This window comes from Salmo salar, chromosome ssa09, assembly GCF_905237065.1.
Source record: "Salmo salar chromosome ssa09, Ssal_v3.1, whole genome shotgun sequence".
NCBI lineage: Eukaryota > Metazoa > Chordata > Actinopteri > Salmoniformes > Salmonidae > Salmo > Salmo salar.
Window position 1 is genome coordinate 9,297,971 of NC_059450.1, and position 15,372 is coordinate 9,313,342.

Genomic DNA, 15,372 nt, shown 5'->3' on the forward strand with positions numbered 1-15,372 from the left:
CAATGTTATGTCATAATTATGTAAAATTCTGGCAAATGAATTACGGTTTTTGTTAGGAAGAAACACTGTTCACAACGAGCAGGCGGCCCAAACTGTTGCATATACCCTGACACTGCTTGCACTGAATGCAAGAGAAGTGACACAATTTCCCTAGTGACTATTGCCTGTTAACATGAATCTCTTTTAACTAAATATGCAGGTTTAAAAAAATATACTTCTGTGTATTGATTTTAAGAAAGGCATTGCTGTTTATGGTTAGGTACGTTTGTGCTATGATTGTGCTTTTTTCACCCGTTTGGCGAATTTGAAGTAGGCTGTGATTCGATGATAAATTAACAGGCACTGCATTGATTAAATGCAACGCGGGACAAGCTAGTTAACCTAGTAATATCATCAACCATGTGTAGTTAACTAATGATTATGTGAAGATTGATTTAATGCTAGCTAGCAACTTACCTTGGCTCCTTGCAGCCACAAGGTCCTTTTGACGCTGCACTCGCGTAACAGGTGGTCAGCCTGCCACGAGGTTTCCTCGTGGATTGCAATGTAATCGGCCATAATCGGCACCCAAAAAGGCCAATTACCGATTGTTATGAAAACTTGATATCGGTCCTAATTAATCGGTCGACCTCTACCTGTAACTATATATTTACTTATAGTCCAGGTTGATAGAGGGTGGTATTGTATCTGTCAGCAGGACCAACAAGAGTTGTTTCCCTTGGGTCACAGCTGTGCAGTCTGCGGGAAAATAAAGTGTAAAAGGCACAGGTGAGATCACTGCTCCAAAAATACTGTATGTGAATGAATGTTTATTAGGACGTTGGCCTTATTGTATTTATGTGGGATTGAGAGTGAATAATACTGCTTGATGTTTCTACTGTTGGGTCTCTGTGAGTTTACTGTTCATCTCTCTCTATTAATTTGACAAAATAGCGCAGGAATTCCGTATACCTTACTATTTTGATGTTCACATTCATTGACGGGAGTTGCTGATTTTGTCTATCACCAGGCTGCTAAATGGCGTTTCACTGCACCCCCAGTGGCAAAATAGTATACTGGAGCACATAATGGAATTGAAAGTGTAGTTGGTAGTTTTAGTAATTTGGCTAGATGAGACAACCGAGTGAATTAATGGTTTTATCAATATTTCACAGACTAATTGAAAACAAAAAGTAGATTAATTGCCATTATCTACAGTACCAGTCCAAAGTTTGGACACACCTACTCATTCCAGGGTTTTTCTTTATTTTTACAATTTCTACATTCTAGAATAATAGTGAAGACATCAACGTTATGAAATAACACATATGGAATCATGTAGAAACCAAAAAGTGTTAAACAAATCAAAATATATTTTATATTTGAGATTCTTTGAAGGAGCCCCCTTTGCCTTGATGACAGCTTTGCTCACTCTTGGCATTCTACCAAACAGCTTCATGATGTAGTCACCTGGAATGAATTTCAATTAACGTGTGTGCCTTGTTAAAAATTAATTTGTGGAATTTCTTTCCTTCTTCCTGCATTTGAGCCAATAAGTTGTGTTGTGACAAGTTATGGGTGGTATATAGAATAGATCCCTATTTGGTAAAAGACCAAGTCCATATTATTGCAAAAACAGCTCAAATAATCAAAGAGAAACGACAGTCCATGATTACTCTCATGACGACTGCCACAGGAAAGGAAGACCCAGCGTTACCTCTGCTGCAGAGTATAAGTTCGTTAGAGTTAACTGCACCTCAGATTGCAGCCCAAATAAATGCTTCATGGAGTTCAAGTAACAGACACATCTCAACATCAACTGTTCAGAGGAGACTGTGTGAATCAGGCCTTCATGGTTGAATTTCTGCAAAGAAACCACTACTAAAAGACACCAATAAGAAGAGACTTGCTTGGGCCAAGAAACACGAGCAATGGACATTAGACCAAAGGACAGATTTCCACCGGTCTGAGTCCAAATTTGCAAATGTTTATATATATATATATATATATATTTTTTTTTGAATTGTTTTTATTTTTATTCCAACCGCCGTGTCTTTGTGAGACGCAGAGTAGGTGAACGGATGATCTCCGCATGTATATTTCCCACCGTGAAGCATGGAGGAGGTGTGGGGGTGCTTTGCTGTTGACACTGTCTGTGATTTATTTAGAATTCAAGGCACACTTATCCAGCATGGCTACCACAGCATTCTGCAGCGATACTCCATCCCATCTGGTTTGGGCTTAGTGGGACTATCATTTGTTTTTCAACAGGACAATGACCTCCAGTCTGTGTAAGGACTATTTGACCAAGAAGGAGAGTGTTGGAGTGCTGCATCAGATGACCTGGCCTCAACAATCACCTTACTTCAACCCAATTGAGATGGTTTGGGATGAGTCAGACCGCAGAGTGAAGGAAATGCAGCCAACAAGTGCTCAGCATATGGGGGAACTCCTTCAAGACTGTTGGAAAAGCATTCATCATGAAGCTGGTTGAGAGAATGCCAAGAGTGTGCAAAGCTGCCATCAAGGCAAAGGGTGGCTACTTTGAAGAATCTCTTTTCTTAACTCTTTTTTTGGTTACTACATGATTCCATATGTTATTTCAGAGTTTTGATTTCTTCACTATTATTCTACAATGTAGAAAATAGTAAAAATAAATAGAAACCCTTGAATGAGTAGCTGTGTCCAAAACCTTTGACTGGTGCTCTATGTAAATAATGTTCTATTGACAGACCAACATTACTATTGGAGAACTATCAACCATGGCTGGACTTGAAAGTTCCCTCCAAAGTGGATGCCTCTCTATCAGAGGTATGGGAACCTGAACATTTTTTATTTATTTTGTGCCTTCTGGAAAGTGCTTCTGTCATTCTAAGATGTGATATGTTTTTGCTCTGTTTCAAGGTTCTGGAACTGGTTCTTGAAAACTTTGTGTATCCCTGGTATAGGTTTGTTACTGTATATTACCCACAAGTGTTCCGTGTTGCATTAAATACATCCTCTGGCATGGTATATGTAGACATATGACCTGTTTTTTTTCTCCTGTGAAGGGATATCACAGATGATGAGGCGTTTGTGGATGAGCTGAGAGTGACTCTGCGTTTCTTTGCCGCTGTGCTCGTACGTCGAACTCAAAAGGTGAAACAAACAGGATTTAGACTATTCTAGATATCAGATGATTATGAATTTTTTTTTTAACCTTTTTTAGAATATTTATGTCCTATGTCCTTTCTCAGGTTGATATCCCAGGTCTTATCACAGCCAAACTGCTTAAAGTTTCCATGAAGCACATTGAAATAATAACCAAAGCAAGGCAAAAAGGTAATCATCTTAATTTTTAAATATCTTTTACTGCCAGAGTTCATTCCAAAGAGTGGAACTTTGACCAGTGGACCCTTAATTTGTTTCTACCCCCTAGTGAAGAACGCTGAGTATCTGCAGCAAGCAGCACTGGAGGAGTACGGCCCTGACCTGCACGTGGCACTACGCAGTCGCAGAGATGAGCTCCTCTACCTCAGGAAGTTGACAGAGATGCTCTTCCCCTATATTTTGCCCCCCAAAGCCTCTGACTGCAGGTAACATGGCACCATATTTCTTGAGGCAATATAGGTCATTGTCTCCTGGGTTGTGTTCATTAGGGCACACTGTTATGACAGAAAACAAAATGTAGCATTTCTTATTAGTTGTTCAGATAGTGCCTTCTTGTTTCGGGGAGTTTCTGTTTCATGATAACTGTATTCGAACCTGGTCTCTGTTTTCCAATTTCTCTCGTCTCTCCACTATCCTCAGATCGCTTACTCTTCTGATAAGAGAGGTGTTGGCTGGCTCTGTTTTCCTCCCCGCCTTGGACTACCTGGCTGATCCTGTAAGTGCTTTGTAGCCATGAAACATGTTTAATTTAGAAAACATATGTAGCATGTTTCTATTCTGATTCATATAGGATTGTTGTTTTCAGGTTTGATGTGATTTGCAAGTCTCTTTCCCAGGACATAAACAAATCCAGAACGGGCATAGATTGTCTGTTGTAAAACAATGTTCATTCCCATTTTAGGACACAGTGAACCATTTGCTTCTCATATTCATCGACAACTCTCCTCCCGAGGCCGCCATGGAGCCCAGCTCAACCTTGGTTCCCTTCCTGCATAAGTACTCTGATGTTCGCAACAAGAAGCCCTCTGTAAGTAGCCAAGTAACCCCTCCTTTCCCCCTCTTCTCCCCATATACTGCCCTTTCAAACCACTCATCTTCTCCCCTCTTTCTCAGGTGCTGAAGCTGGAGCTGAAGGAGATCAGGGAGCAGCAGGATCTGCTCTTCCGCTTCATGAACTTCCTCAAGCAGGAGGGGGCCGTGCACGTTCTCCAGTTCTGCCTCACTGTGGGTAAGTAGGCTTTGGCCATTCGCCATTATCCCAGATATAGATCAATACAGACTGACAACTATGTCCTGGCCCAGAAACTCCCCCCTTCCCATTGTTTGGACAATCTGAAGGAAAATGGATAAGTGTAGGGTGTCCAATCAAAAATGCATCTTTTGACCAATGGTTAAAATATGTTAATTGTGTAGATACTTCTCTAAGAAAACAAATGGTCCAAACCTCATGTCTGTATCATGATTCGTTCAAAGTTATTGACGTTTTTACCCTTGTAGGATGGCCAGAATTAGGGTTAATAAATCAATGGAGGCCAGAGGTAAAACATTTTGTCAAAAATCTAGAAAATTAAATTACTGGCTATCTGACAGGCTCACTTTCCTGTTGATTGTTCTTCTCGAATCCGCAGGATATAAAACAATATCGAGGTAAGATGGATATCGATTTTGAGACATGACAATTAGTACACCCTGATAATTAAAAGTAATACGCTATGAAAGTGACGTGTTGTTTACGAGCAAGATGGCGGCGTAGGAGTTTTGCTCACTGTTGTGCAACGTTTTTAAACGCTAATTCTAGCGTTCTTTTGACCATCTGAACGAATCACGTACAAGAATGAGCGCCGAAATGCCTGCCAAGAGAAATATCAACATGTTAGAGCCGGCTACTCCGTCTCCGTCTACAAATCAAGAAGATAAGAAATAGAAGCTGTTAGCAACCCTCTGTACATGGGTCTACAGGGACGCAGCTCCCCGTCAAAGAGGAGTTGGTTCTATCTCACTTGCTCCTTATGTCTGGAAGGCCTGCTGAGCTAAAAGAGTCTCCGAAATGTGCACCGATGTAAAAACGACTAAAGTCATAGTGATCGCCATCCTTTCAGACATTGAATCATTCAAGATGAAATCCACTCAATTTGAGATTGTAATTGCGAAGGTAAATCAGTCCTGCACATCACAATCAATCCGCACAGACACAATACAAGCGGAACAGCGTGAACACCATGATATCAACATCGATGCGGAGAACATCCAGGGCATGACGGATCCAGGGCATGACGGATCGTTTAGCTGAGATGGAGGATTATTCATGCCGCTCATCCCTACGCCTGGTCTCGCTTTCTGAGACCTAGGAGGGTAGCGACTCTGTATCATTCCTGCAGAAGCAGCTACCTGTGTGGCTCTTCAGCCTATTATCCCGCGGGGTGATTGAGATGGAACGCAAACACCGCATCTACACTAGACCGCATCTATACTACATTGTGGTCATATTATTTTCCCTAAAACATGCCATTTCATCTGTATGGGTCGTTTTTTTTCTTTTTCTTTTGCTCATAGTCTTCAATTTTGAGGCCTGAGCATGAGAGAAAGTATCATAGAGTATTCTAAAGTCTTCTATTTATTATAATAAAATTGCATACCCTTATGTGAACATCCTTTTTTGCTGCTTCACTGCGTCTTTTCCTTGGAGTCTTGAGGCTGGTTTATATTATGAGTGTAGCGGTTTCACTCTGCAGTGGATTTAGTTTATAATATAGAGAACATTATACCTTTTTTGTTGTTGTTTATGGTTTGCATGGTGTTCCCATATTGTCATCATATGGTGGTATCTGGTGCCCACGGGGGTATGACTCGGCATCTGCATATCACCAATGCATGAGGAAAGGGAAAGAGCAGGTAGCATTAATGGATTGTTGTGTGACCTACACTGAGTGTACGAAACATTAAGAACACCTTCCTAAGGCCTCCCGGGTGGCACAGTGGTCTAAGGCACTGCATCGCAGTGCTAGCTGTGCCACCAGAGATTCTGGGTTCGAGCCCAGGCTCTGTCGCAGCCGGCCGCGACCGGGAGGCCCATGAGGCGACGCACAATTGGCCCAGCATCGTCCAGGTTAGGGAGGGTTTGGCCGGCAGGAATATCCTTGTCTCATCGTTCACTCGCGACTCCTGTGGCGGGCCGGGCGCAATGCATGCTGACATGGTCGCCAGGTGTACGGTGTTTCCTCCGACACATTGGTGCGGCTGGCTTCCGGGTTCGATGTGCATTGTGTCAAGAAGCAGTGCGGTTGGGTTGTGTTTCGGAGGACGCATGGCTCTTGACCTTCGCCTCTCCTGAGTCCGTACGGGAGTTGCAGCGATGAGACAAGACTGTAACTACCAATTGGATACCACGAAATTGGGGAGAAAAAAGGGGGTAAAAAAAACAACAAAAAAACACCTTCCTAATATTGAGTTGCACCTTTTGCCGTCAGTTTACCTTTTGCCGTCAGTTTACCTTTTGCCGTCAGAACAATCCCAATTCATCGGGGCATGGACTTTACAAGGTGTCAAGTGTTCCACAGGGATGCTGGCCCATGTTGTGTCAAGTTGGCTGGATGTCCTTTGGGTGGTGGATCATTGTTGATACACACGGGAATCTGTTGAGTGTGAAAAACCCAGCATCTTTGCAGTTCATGACACAAACCGGTGCACCTGGCACCTACCATACCCCGTTCAAAGGCACTTAAATATTTTGTCTTGCCCATTCACCCTCTGAATGGCAATACATACACAATCCATGTCTCAATTGTGTCAAGGCTCAAATTCTTCTTTAACCTGTCTCCTCTCCTTCATCTACACTGATTTGAAGTGGATTTTACAGGTGACCTCCATAAGGGATCATAGCTTTCACCTGGTCAGTCTATGCCATGGAAAGAGCTCTTATTGTTAATGTTTTTGTACACTCTGTATAAACATACGTATGTACTTGAAATACAGGACAATCAGATCTACTGTGTTTGTTTTTTTTCTTGCGATACTTATGACTTGTCTTTTTATTTTATTTTTTGCCCCTTTGGGATTCCAAGAAATCAAACACTGGAACTAAGCGAGCACTATGTCCTGATTTTTATTCAGAGGAAAAATATTGATATTTCTTTAATACAATAATCACATCTGTTGAAAGAGGTTGTTCATAAATGTAGCAATACCCTTTTCAATGTAGTAGCTTCTTCTGCCCTAAGTAGGGCAAGAGGTGTGTGGTAGTTTGTAGAACTCTAGAAGGCAGCATTATAGACTCCTGGAATGACAGTGAAGGCAGGATCCTTTATCGCTGTATGTGCTCCAGCCATATTTGATAAAACCTTAGTGAAATTATCTAATATATTGATTCAATTGTCCTTTTTATTATATATATTAATAATATATTTCTTATTTTTTTTAAATTTGGGTAAAGAAGCAGCGACTGCAGTTGTTAACCCATGTTTAGATAGATCCAATCCAACTATGAGCAGCTCACAAACGTCTACTTCCAAGGACCTCCCAACGTCTGATCTCAGACCTTAGTCTGGTTGATGTTTGGAGACCTAAAAATCCATCTTCTAAAGAGTTTACTTTCTTTTCTCATAGACATCAGTATTACTCGAGGGTTGATTACGTTTTGTCCTCTGTCACTATGTCCATTATTACAGAGCACTTAGATCCTCCATTCTACCTTATCAGATCACCATGCAAACTGTTGTGTTTTTGACTTCAACTCCCAGAGCACCTTGTTGGAAATTGAACATATCTTTACTCCAGAGTTCATTTCTTTTAATATAAATTCAGTAGTTGATTGTCTGGGAGGCGATTATTATTATTATTTTTTTTTATGATTTGTAAAGGACAATACAACATTGTTTGCATCCCATCTGAATAAATCTAGAACGACGAGAATATCTGGTTTAGAAAATAAATACGAATCTCTGATTTAACCCAGCAATCCTCCTTTTGTGATTCAAAGGCTCTTCAGCTCCGTCTTTAAGAAGCGAGCTGAATTCCTTACTCAGGCGTCAAGTCTATTATTTTTTTTTTTATCCAGAGGTCATTGCAAAACCATTAAAGTAATGATAGCCATCCATCACATCTTCTAACCATTAAACTCTGTTTTTAATGAACGGCTGCCCTCTCGTCAATGAATTCTCACGGAGACATTGTCACTGTTTACGTTCACAATTAACTAAATATTGTCTGATTTTACTTTGATCAACTTCTTAAATCTGAGTTCTAGCTTGATACAGAGAATTGTCAGGCCTTTTTTTGACAATCTTGATCTTCAGAAGCAGTCAGGCTGATGATCTGGGGGGGGAAAAAAAATGAATTTAATAAAATAACCTGGGCCAGATGGAATCCCTGTGGATATGTATATATATTTTTTTGCTTGGTAGGGTGTGCGTGTACTATTAGTTTGCTTCCGATTTGTTGCCTAATCAACCCTGGGTTAACTCTAGTTGGACCTTTCCCTTCATCCCCACCAGAGGAATTCAACGACAAGATCCTATGTCCGGAGCTGTCGGACTCTGAGATGCTGATGCTCCACGAGGAGGTGAAGAAGGTCTACGAGACCTACTGCCTGGATGAGAGCATCGACAAGATCCGCTTTGACCCCTTCATTGTAGAGGAGATAAAAAATAGTGAGTCATAGGGATTTGTTTGACATTTCCCGTTTAAGGCACGATCGTTGTATTCATCATAGCTTTTGTCATAGCTTTTTGTTGTTTTCTCTTTGAGAACTTATAATAACGTATCCTCTCCTTCAGATATGCATTTTACTATTGTATCTTCAGCCTTATCAACAGAATGTCTTTAAATACTGTTTATAAATAGCCATATGAACAGTTTTTATTAACAGAATGTTCATTATTACAAATGGCAGCTTGGTTAGGTTATGCTCATGTGATAGGTTTCCCTCCCCAGTTGCTGAGGGCCCTTATGCCGGGGTGGTGAAGCTGCAGACTATGCGCTGCCTGTTCGAGGCCTACGAGCATGTCCTGTCCCTGCTGGAGAATGTCTTCACCCCCATGTTCTGCCACAGCGACGAGGTCAGGACTCGGGTTGCAAAGGGAGGGTATATTACTGGAAACTTTCAAAGTCTACCCGAATTTGTGTCTTTCAAGGATTTTATGTAATCTGTCACAAGACATCTAGTGGCCCTTTTGGGTACTTCAGATTACCACAGGTGTCTGTCATGTCTCTGGCCCTCTTGTGTGGCCTTATCACATGTACTCTGAACAAAAATATAAACGCAACATGTAAAGTGTTGGTCCCATGTTTCATGAGTTGAAGTAAAAGATCCCAGAAATGTTCCATATACACAAAGCTTATTTCTCTCAAATTTAGTGCACAAATTTGTCTACATCCCTGTTAGTGAGCAGCTCTCCTTTGTGACGATAATCCATCCACCTGACAGGTGTTTCTTATCAAGAAGCTGATTAAACATCATGATCATTACACAGGTGCACTTTGTGCTGGGGAAAATAAGAGGCCACTCTAAAATGTGCAGTTTTGTCACACAACACAATGCCACAGATGTTTTGAGGGAGCGTGCAATTGGCATGCTGACTGCAGGAAGGTCCATCATACCTGTTGCCAGAGAATTAATTTAATGTTAATTTCTCCTACCATAAGTCGCCTCCAATGCCGTTTTAGAGAATTTGGTATTACATCCAACCGGCCTCACAACCGCAGACCACGTGTATGGCTTCATGTGGGCGAGTGGTTTGCTTATGTCAACGTTGTGAACAGAGTGCCCCATGGGGGCGGTGTGGTTATGGTATGGGCAGACATAAGTTACAGACAACGAACACAATTTCAATTTATTGATGGCAATTTGAATGCACAGAGATACTGTTACACTGCATGAAGCAAATTAGGCACTACATACTGACTGCTTTTCTGATCCACAACCCTTTTTCGATTAAGTTGTCTGTGACCAACATATGCGTATCTTTATACGCTGTCATGTGAAATCGATAGATTAGGGCCTCATGAATTCATTTCAATTGACTGATTTCCTTATATGAACTGTAACTCAGTAAAATCTTTGAAATTGTTGCGTTTTATATTTTTGTTTAGTTAAATATTTACAAATAATGAAATATGATGATAAAATATATATACACTGCTCAAAAAAATAAAGGGAACACTTAAACAACACATCCTAGATCTGAATGAAAGAAATAATCTATTAAATACTTTTTTCTTTACATAGTTGAATGTGCTGACAACAAAATCATACAAAAATAATCAATGGAAATCCAATTTATCAAACCATGGAGATCTGGATTTGGAGTCACACTCAAAATTAAAGTGGAAAACTACACTACAGGCTGATCCAACTTTGATGTAATGTCCTTAAAACAAGTCAAAATGAGGCTCAGTAATGTGTGTGTGGCCTCCACGTGCCTGTATGACCTCCCTACAACGCCTGGGCATGCTCCTGATGAGGTGACGGATGGTCTCCTGAGGGATCTCCTCCCAGACCTGGACTAAAGCATCCCCCAACTCCTGGACAGTCTGTGGTGCAACGTGGCGTTGGTGGATGGAGCGAGACATGATGTCCCAGATGTGCTCAATTGGATTCAGGTCTGGGGAACGGGCGGGTCAGTCCATTGCATCAATGCCTTCCTCTTGCAGGAACTGCTGACACACTCCAGCCACATGAGGTCTAGCATTGTCTTGCATTAGGAGGAACCCAGGGCCAACCGCACCAGCATATGGTCTCACAAGGGGTCTGAGGATCTCATCTCGGTACCTAATGGCAGTCAGGCTACCTCTGGCGAGCACATGGAGGGCTGTGCGGCCCTCCAAAGAAATGCCACCCCACACCATGACTGACCCACCGCCAAACCGGTCATGCTGGAGGATGTTGCAGGCAGCAGAACGTTCTCCACGGCGTCTCCAGACTCTGTCACGTCTGTCACGTGCTCAGTGTGAACTTGCTTTCATCTGTGAAGAGCATAGGGCGCCAGTGGCGAATTTGCCAATCTTGGTGTTCTCTGGCAAATGCCAAACGTCCTGCACGGTGTTGGGCTGTAAGCACAACCCCCACCTGTGGACGTCGGGCCCTCATACCACCCTTATGGAGTCGGTTTCTGACCGTTTGAGCAGACACATGCACATTTGTGGCCTTCTGGAGGTCATTTTGCAGGGCTCTGGCAGTGCTCCTCCTTGCACAAAGGCGGAGGTAGCGGTCCTGCTGCTGGGTTGTTGCCCTCCTACGGCCTCCTCCACGTCTCCTGATGTACTGGCCTGTCTCCTGGTAGCGCCTCCATGCTCTGGACACTACGTTGACAGACACAGCAAACCTTCTTGCCACAGCTCGCATTGATGTGCCATCCTGGATGAGCTGCACTACCTGAGCCACTTGTGTGGGTTGTAGACTCCGTCTCATGCTACCACTAGAGTGAAAGCACCGCCAGCATTCAAAAGTGACCAAAACATCAGCCATGAAGCATTGGAACTGAGAAGTGGTCTGTGGTCACCACCTGCAGAACCACTCCTTTATTGGGGGTGTCTTGCTAATTGCCTATAATTTCCACCTGTTGTCTATTCCATTTGCACAACAGCATGTGGAATTTATTGTCAATCAGTGTTGCTTCCTAAGTGGACAGTTTGATTTCACAGAAGTGTGATTGACTTGGAGTTACATTGTGTTGTTTAAGTGTTCCCTTTATTTTTTTGAGCAATATATATATATCTGATTGGTGTTTTAATATGAGGGTCTCACCATAAAATATACTTTTATATTTGTTTTACACACCTGGGGATAATTTTTTTTTTTATATACAAGTCTATGTATTTGTTGTCAATGTTTTGGCAGTTGGTAAATTACAGGTAGCTTTGCAACCCTAGTCACACACACACAAACACACGTGAGATCATGTCATCAATACTGGACACACGACTGACCAATGAGCTTGTGCATACATTACACTACACAGATTCTCTCATTTTATTATCATACTGAAACATGAGGTGAAATGGTGTTGTCTTCTACCGATCCCTGAATACATAGAGTATCTGGAAAGTAGTTATTCGTAAGAGTCCTTAGATATCATGGTTATGGCCTGGTGTTTTTCCTGTTCATGTCAAATGATCAGGAAAAACGTTGGGACCCGATCACGGTACTTTGTTCAGTGTTAAATAGATAGTCAGGGAGGGGAGGAGGTCCTAATATGTGTGACTGGTTTCCTCCCCGCCCCCTTTTTCCCCAGTATTTCAGGCAACTGTTGAGGGGGGCCGAATCCCCCGCCAGGAACTCTAAACTGAGCAGGTGGGTGCTGTTTTTCCATGGCCATAGAACGATGGTTGTATCTATTTTGTGTATATGTTCTGTGTCTTTTTTTAACGTAGGCTTGTCTTTACTGTGCACCCGTGGTGTCGGTAGACTAGTTAATCTCGAAGGCACAGTTGAGCTTTTTGGATCCTTTTTGTGCTCACAAGTACATCAATTCTCCCATCAGAATTTGGTTTTGGACCAAAAGGGAAATCCAAAGTTCCTCTGTGCCATATTAACTCATTCACCAGGGTGTCTATCACAGGAGGTTGCTGGCACCTCAATTGGGGAGGACGGGCTCATGGTAATGGCTGGAGTGCGAAGGTTGAATGGCATGAAATACATCAAAACGCATTGATGCCAATCCATTCGCTCCGTTCCAGCCATTATTATGAGCCGTCCAGGTGTGTACAGATAACATTGGACTTATACTACTCAAGCAAATAAAGATAGACTGTTATCTGTACACACCTGTCTCGCAGTGGCTAAGTTCAGTCAGTGTCTGTCATCTGGTAGTGTGTTTCAGTGGCCTGTCATCCTTAACTCCTTGTGCCTGCTATTATTCCAGAAATAGCCTGAGTTTGGATGACATCCGGTGAGTATGCCCCCTCAGTATGGTGCTCAGCAACGGCTGTCCATTGCCTAGTAAACACTGCACGCAAGATATGTAACTATACTTGCCTGAATGCAGTCTGAGGAAAGAATACTGCCTTTGTAACAAACTCAACAAACCCTGGTGGAGTTTAGTCAACGGCGCTATGTGTAAACAATCGCCTCCTTTTATAACGCACATTGTTAAAGAAAAGTTAGGAAAATGTATTTTTTTGCACAGATCTGTGCTCCCTTGCAGCAAAAAGGAAGGTAGGGTGGGAAATGGTTATTGTTCTCTCGTAGGAACAGTCTTTGTTATAAAGGCAGTGGTCAAGGCAGCATGGACTGTGTGGTTGTCAGAAAGGAGGAGGTGAACGAGGATTAAAAAAAAAATTAAGTAGAGAATGGCACTTTCTGCTTCGGCACCCCCATGTGTGAACACTGGCCCTGTCGCTAACCCCCTCCCCTTGTCTGTCTCTCTCTCACCAACTGCTCGCCTATATCCACCATCTTGGACAGTGCTTGTTTTTTTTTGTTTTTTATCCATCCATCCCTCTGGATGTTCCATGCCTTACACTGATGGCTCCCCGCTCTAAAGCTCCTGTGAGTGGGACTATGCCCAGAGCCCTGAGTCCCCGTCCAGCACCCCTGGTTCCTCCTCACCTGCATCTGTTAACCACCACCTTCATGTCCAGTCCATTGTAGCCCTCCCATCCGGCTCTTATGGCTGTCTAACCTCACGCCCTGGCTCGCTGAAGTAAGTCGGGGTCCATTGCGAGGCCTGTGTGTATCCTACATCGCACCTCTATAAATCGCCCTTGCCTCCCATCTCCTACGCATGGGTACTTGTCTTGTGGTGCTAATGTTTCTTGATTTGTTCCCCTACCAGCATGGCCTCCTTGTTTGTGACCGTTATGGGTCTTGATTTGAATGTGTCAATTTTGTGTTGCCTTTCAGTGTTAATTTTTGATTAGGGTGACTACACAGTGTGTGGTTTCATCAGTCATTCACAGTGTCAGTGTTGTAATTGTACTTTTTTACTTGGCTAAAGCAACATTAGTTTGTTTTCAAATGAGTGTGGTTTGAGTGTATACCCCAAGCCACTCTCATCCTATATTCTCATCAATTATTTTTCATCCACTTCTACTTTATTAATCCATTCAATTCACTGTTATCTGTGGTCTGGTGTGGCTACCCTGGCTTCTACCTTCCCCACCTCAACCCCGAACAATATACAGTATCCCTTCTGTCTTCCAGTCCTGCACCCACACTGCATGCGATGTGCTGAAGCCATGCACAACAACCTGCATTGTCACAAAATGAAACAATCTCTCTTCTTTGGCCTGCAGGAACACCTCAAAGCGGGGCGAGTCGTTTGGGATCAGCCGCATCGGCAGCAAGATCAAGGGGGTGTTCAAGAGCACCACCATGGAGGGAGCCATGCTGCCCTCTTACGGACTGGTGGAGGGAGAGGATGACATGGTGAGTAGTGTGTGGCCACTGGGCTGCAGTGTGGAGCCAGGATTAGTTAGGATCGCACACTCAGGAAATGAAGGATTCATGGTAGAGGTGAAACTATGGAAGTCTTGGTAGATATGGTTTCTGTTGAATCCATATGGTATATGATGATGTCATCCCGCAGAGTGTACCTTGAATATGAAAGATGGGCTTGGGACCCTACTTCTTTGAATTTTATTGTTGATAATTTAAATTTTGAAATGAAATCGCCAGAGACTTTATGAAGCAATACTGATTGCCAAGAGGAGTCATTTTTAAAGGTTGTGAGTTTTCACTAACCTTTTCATTGGAAATCCGGTTAATAGATGACAATTGCACGGTCAGGTAGATAAATAAACTGGAATGGGGGCCTGTTGACCCAATTTCATTATCAGAGGTAGTATTTTTGTTTCTTGTCCTCCGGCCCAGTGCCCATAAACATCGTACGGTGATGTACTGGCCTGTATGTTTGCTTATTCAATACCATGATGTGTTTCTTTCTTTGTACTAAGCAGACAACAATTAGGTTGAACTTTTTTTGGTATATAATTTCTACTTGATGTTAATGGTGAACACCCTGCAACAAATTCACCAAAGGGGAAATCTTTAGCGTTTCTGCTAAGAAAATATATAATGTTGAACTCAACTAAAAATGGTTTATGATCATGTTTGATTCACTGACAGAGACCACTGCCCTGCCCCCTCTGACTAAGTATCATCATCATCATTTCCACAGCATTGCTCAGTATGTTTCTCTTCTTCTTCTCCCAGAGCCTTCCGTAGCTGACCCACTAGGTAGTTCACATTCTAGCTATATTTTACCCCCACTAGAGCTGCTGTCAGTGAATACATCTCCCATTTTACAT

At 42.6% G+C, this 15,372-nt stretch overlaps 1 protein-coding gene across 6 annotated transcripts in view; it reads left to right on the top strand.

Annotated features, from left to right (window-relative positions):
• Positions 1-15,372, top strand: part of LOC106610690 (sorting nexin-14) — a 32,218-nt gene that overhangs the window by 1,865 nt on the left and 14,981 nt on the right. For 2 of the 6 annotated variants that reach the window (XM_014210164.2, XM_014210166.2), the window contains exons 4-18: positions 695-768; positions 2,712-2,790; positions 2,884-2,927; positions 3,030-3,117; positions 3,216-3,300; positions 3,398-3,554; positions 3,769-3,844; positions 4,031-4,156; positions 4,243-4,357; positions 8,619-8,774; positions 9,058-9,182; positions 12,357-12,415; positions 12,987-13,013; positions 13,608-13,766; positions 14,359-14,491. In XM_014210164.2, the coding sequence (XP_014065639.1) occupies positions 695-768; positions 2,712-2,790; positions 2,884-2,927; positions 3,030-3,117; positions 3,216-3,300; positions 3,398-3,554; positions 3,769-3,844; positions 4,031-4,156; positions 4,243-4,357; positions 8,619-8,774; positions 9,058-9,182; positions 12,357-12,415; positions 12,987-13,013; positions 13,608-13,766; positions 14,359-14,491 (1,503 nt within the window). The remainder of the gene's footprint in view (positions 1-694; positions 769-2,711; positions 2,791-2,883; positions 2,928-3,029; positions 3,118-3,215; positions 3,301-3,397; positions 3,555-3,768; positions 3,845-4,030; positions 4,157-4,242; positions 4,358-8,618; positions 8,775-9,057; positions 9,183-12,356; positions 12,416-12,986; positions 13,014-13,607; positions 13,767-14,358; positions 14,492-15,372) is intronic. The other 4 variants (XM_014210165.2, XM_014210168.2, XM_014210167.2 and 1 more) reach the window with 4 other exon arrangements.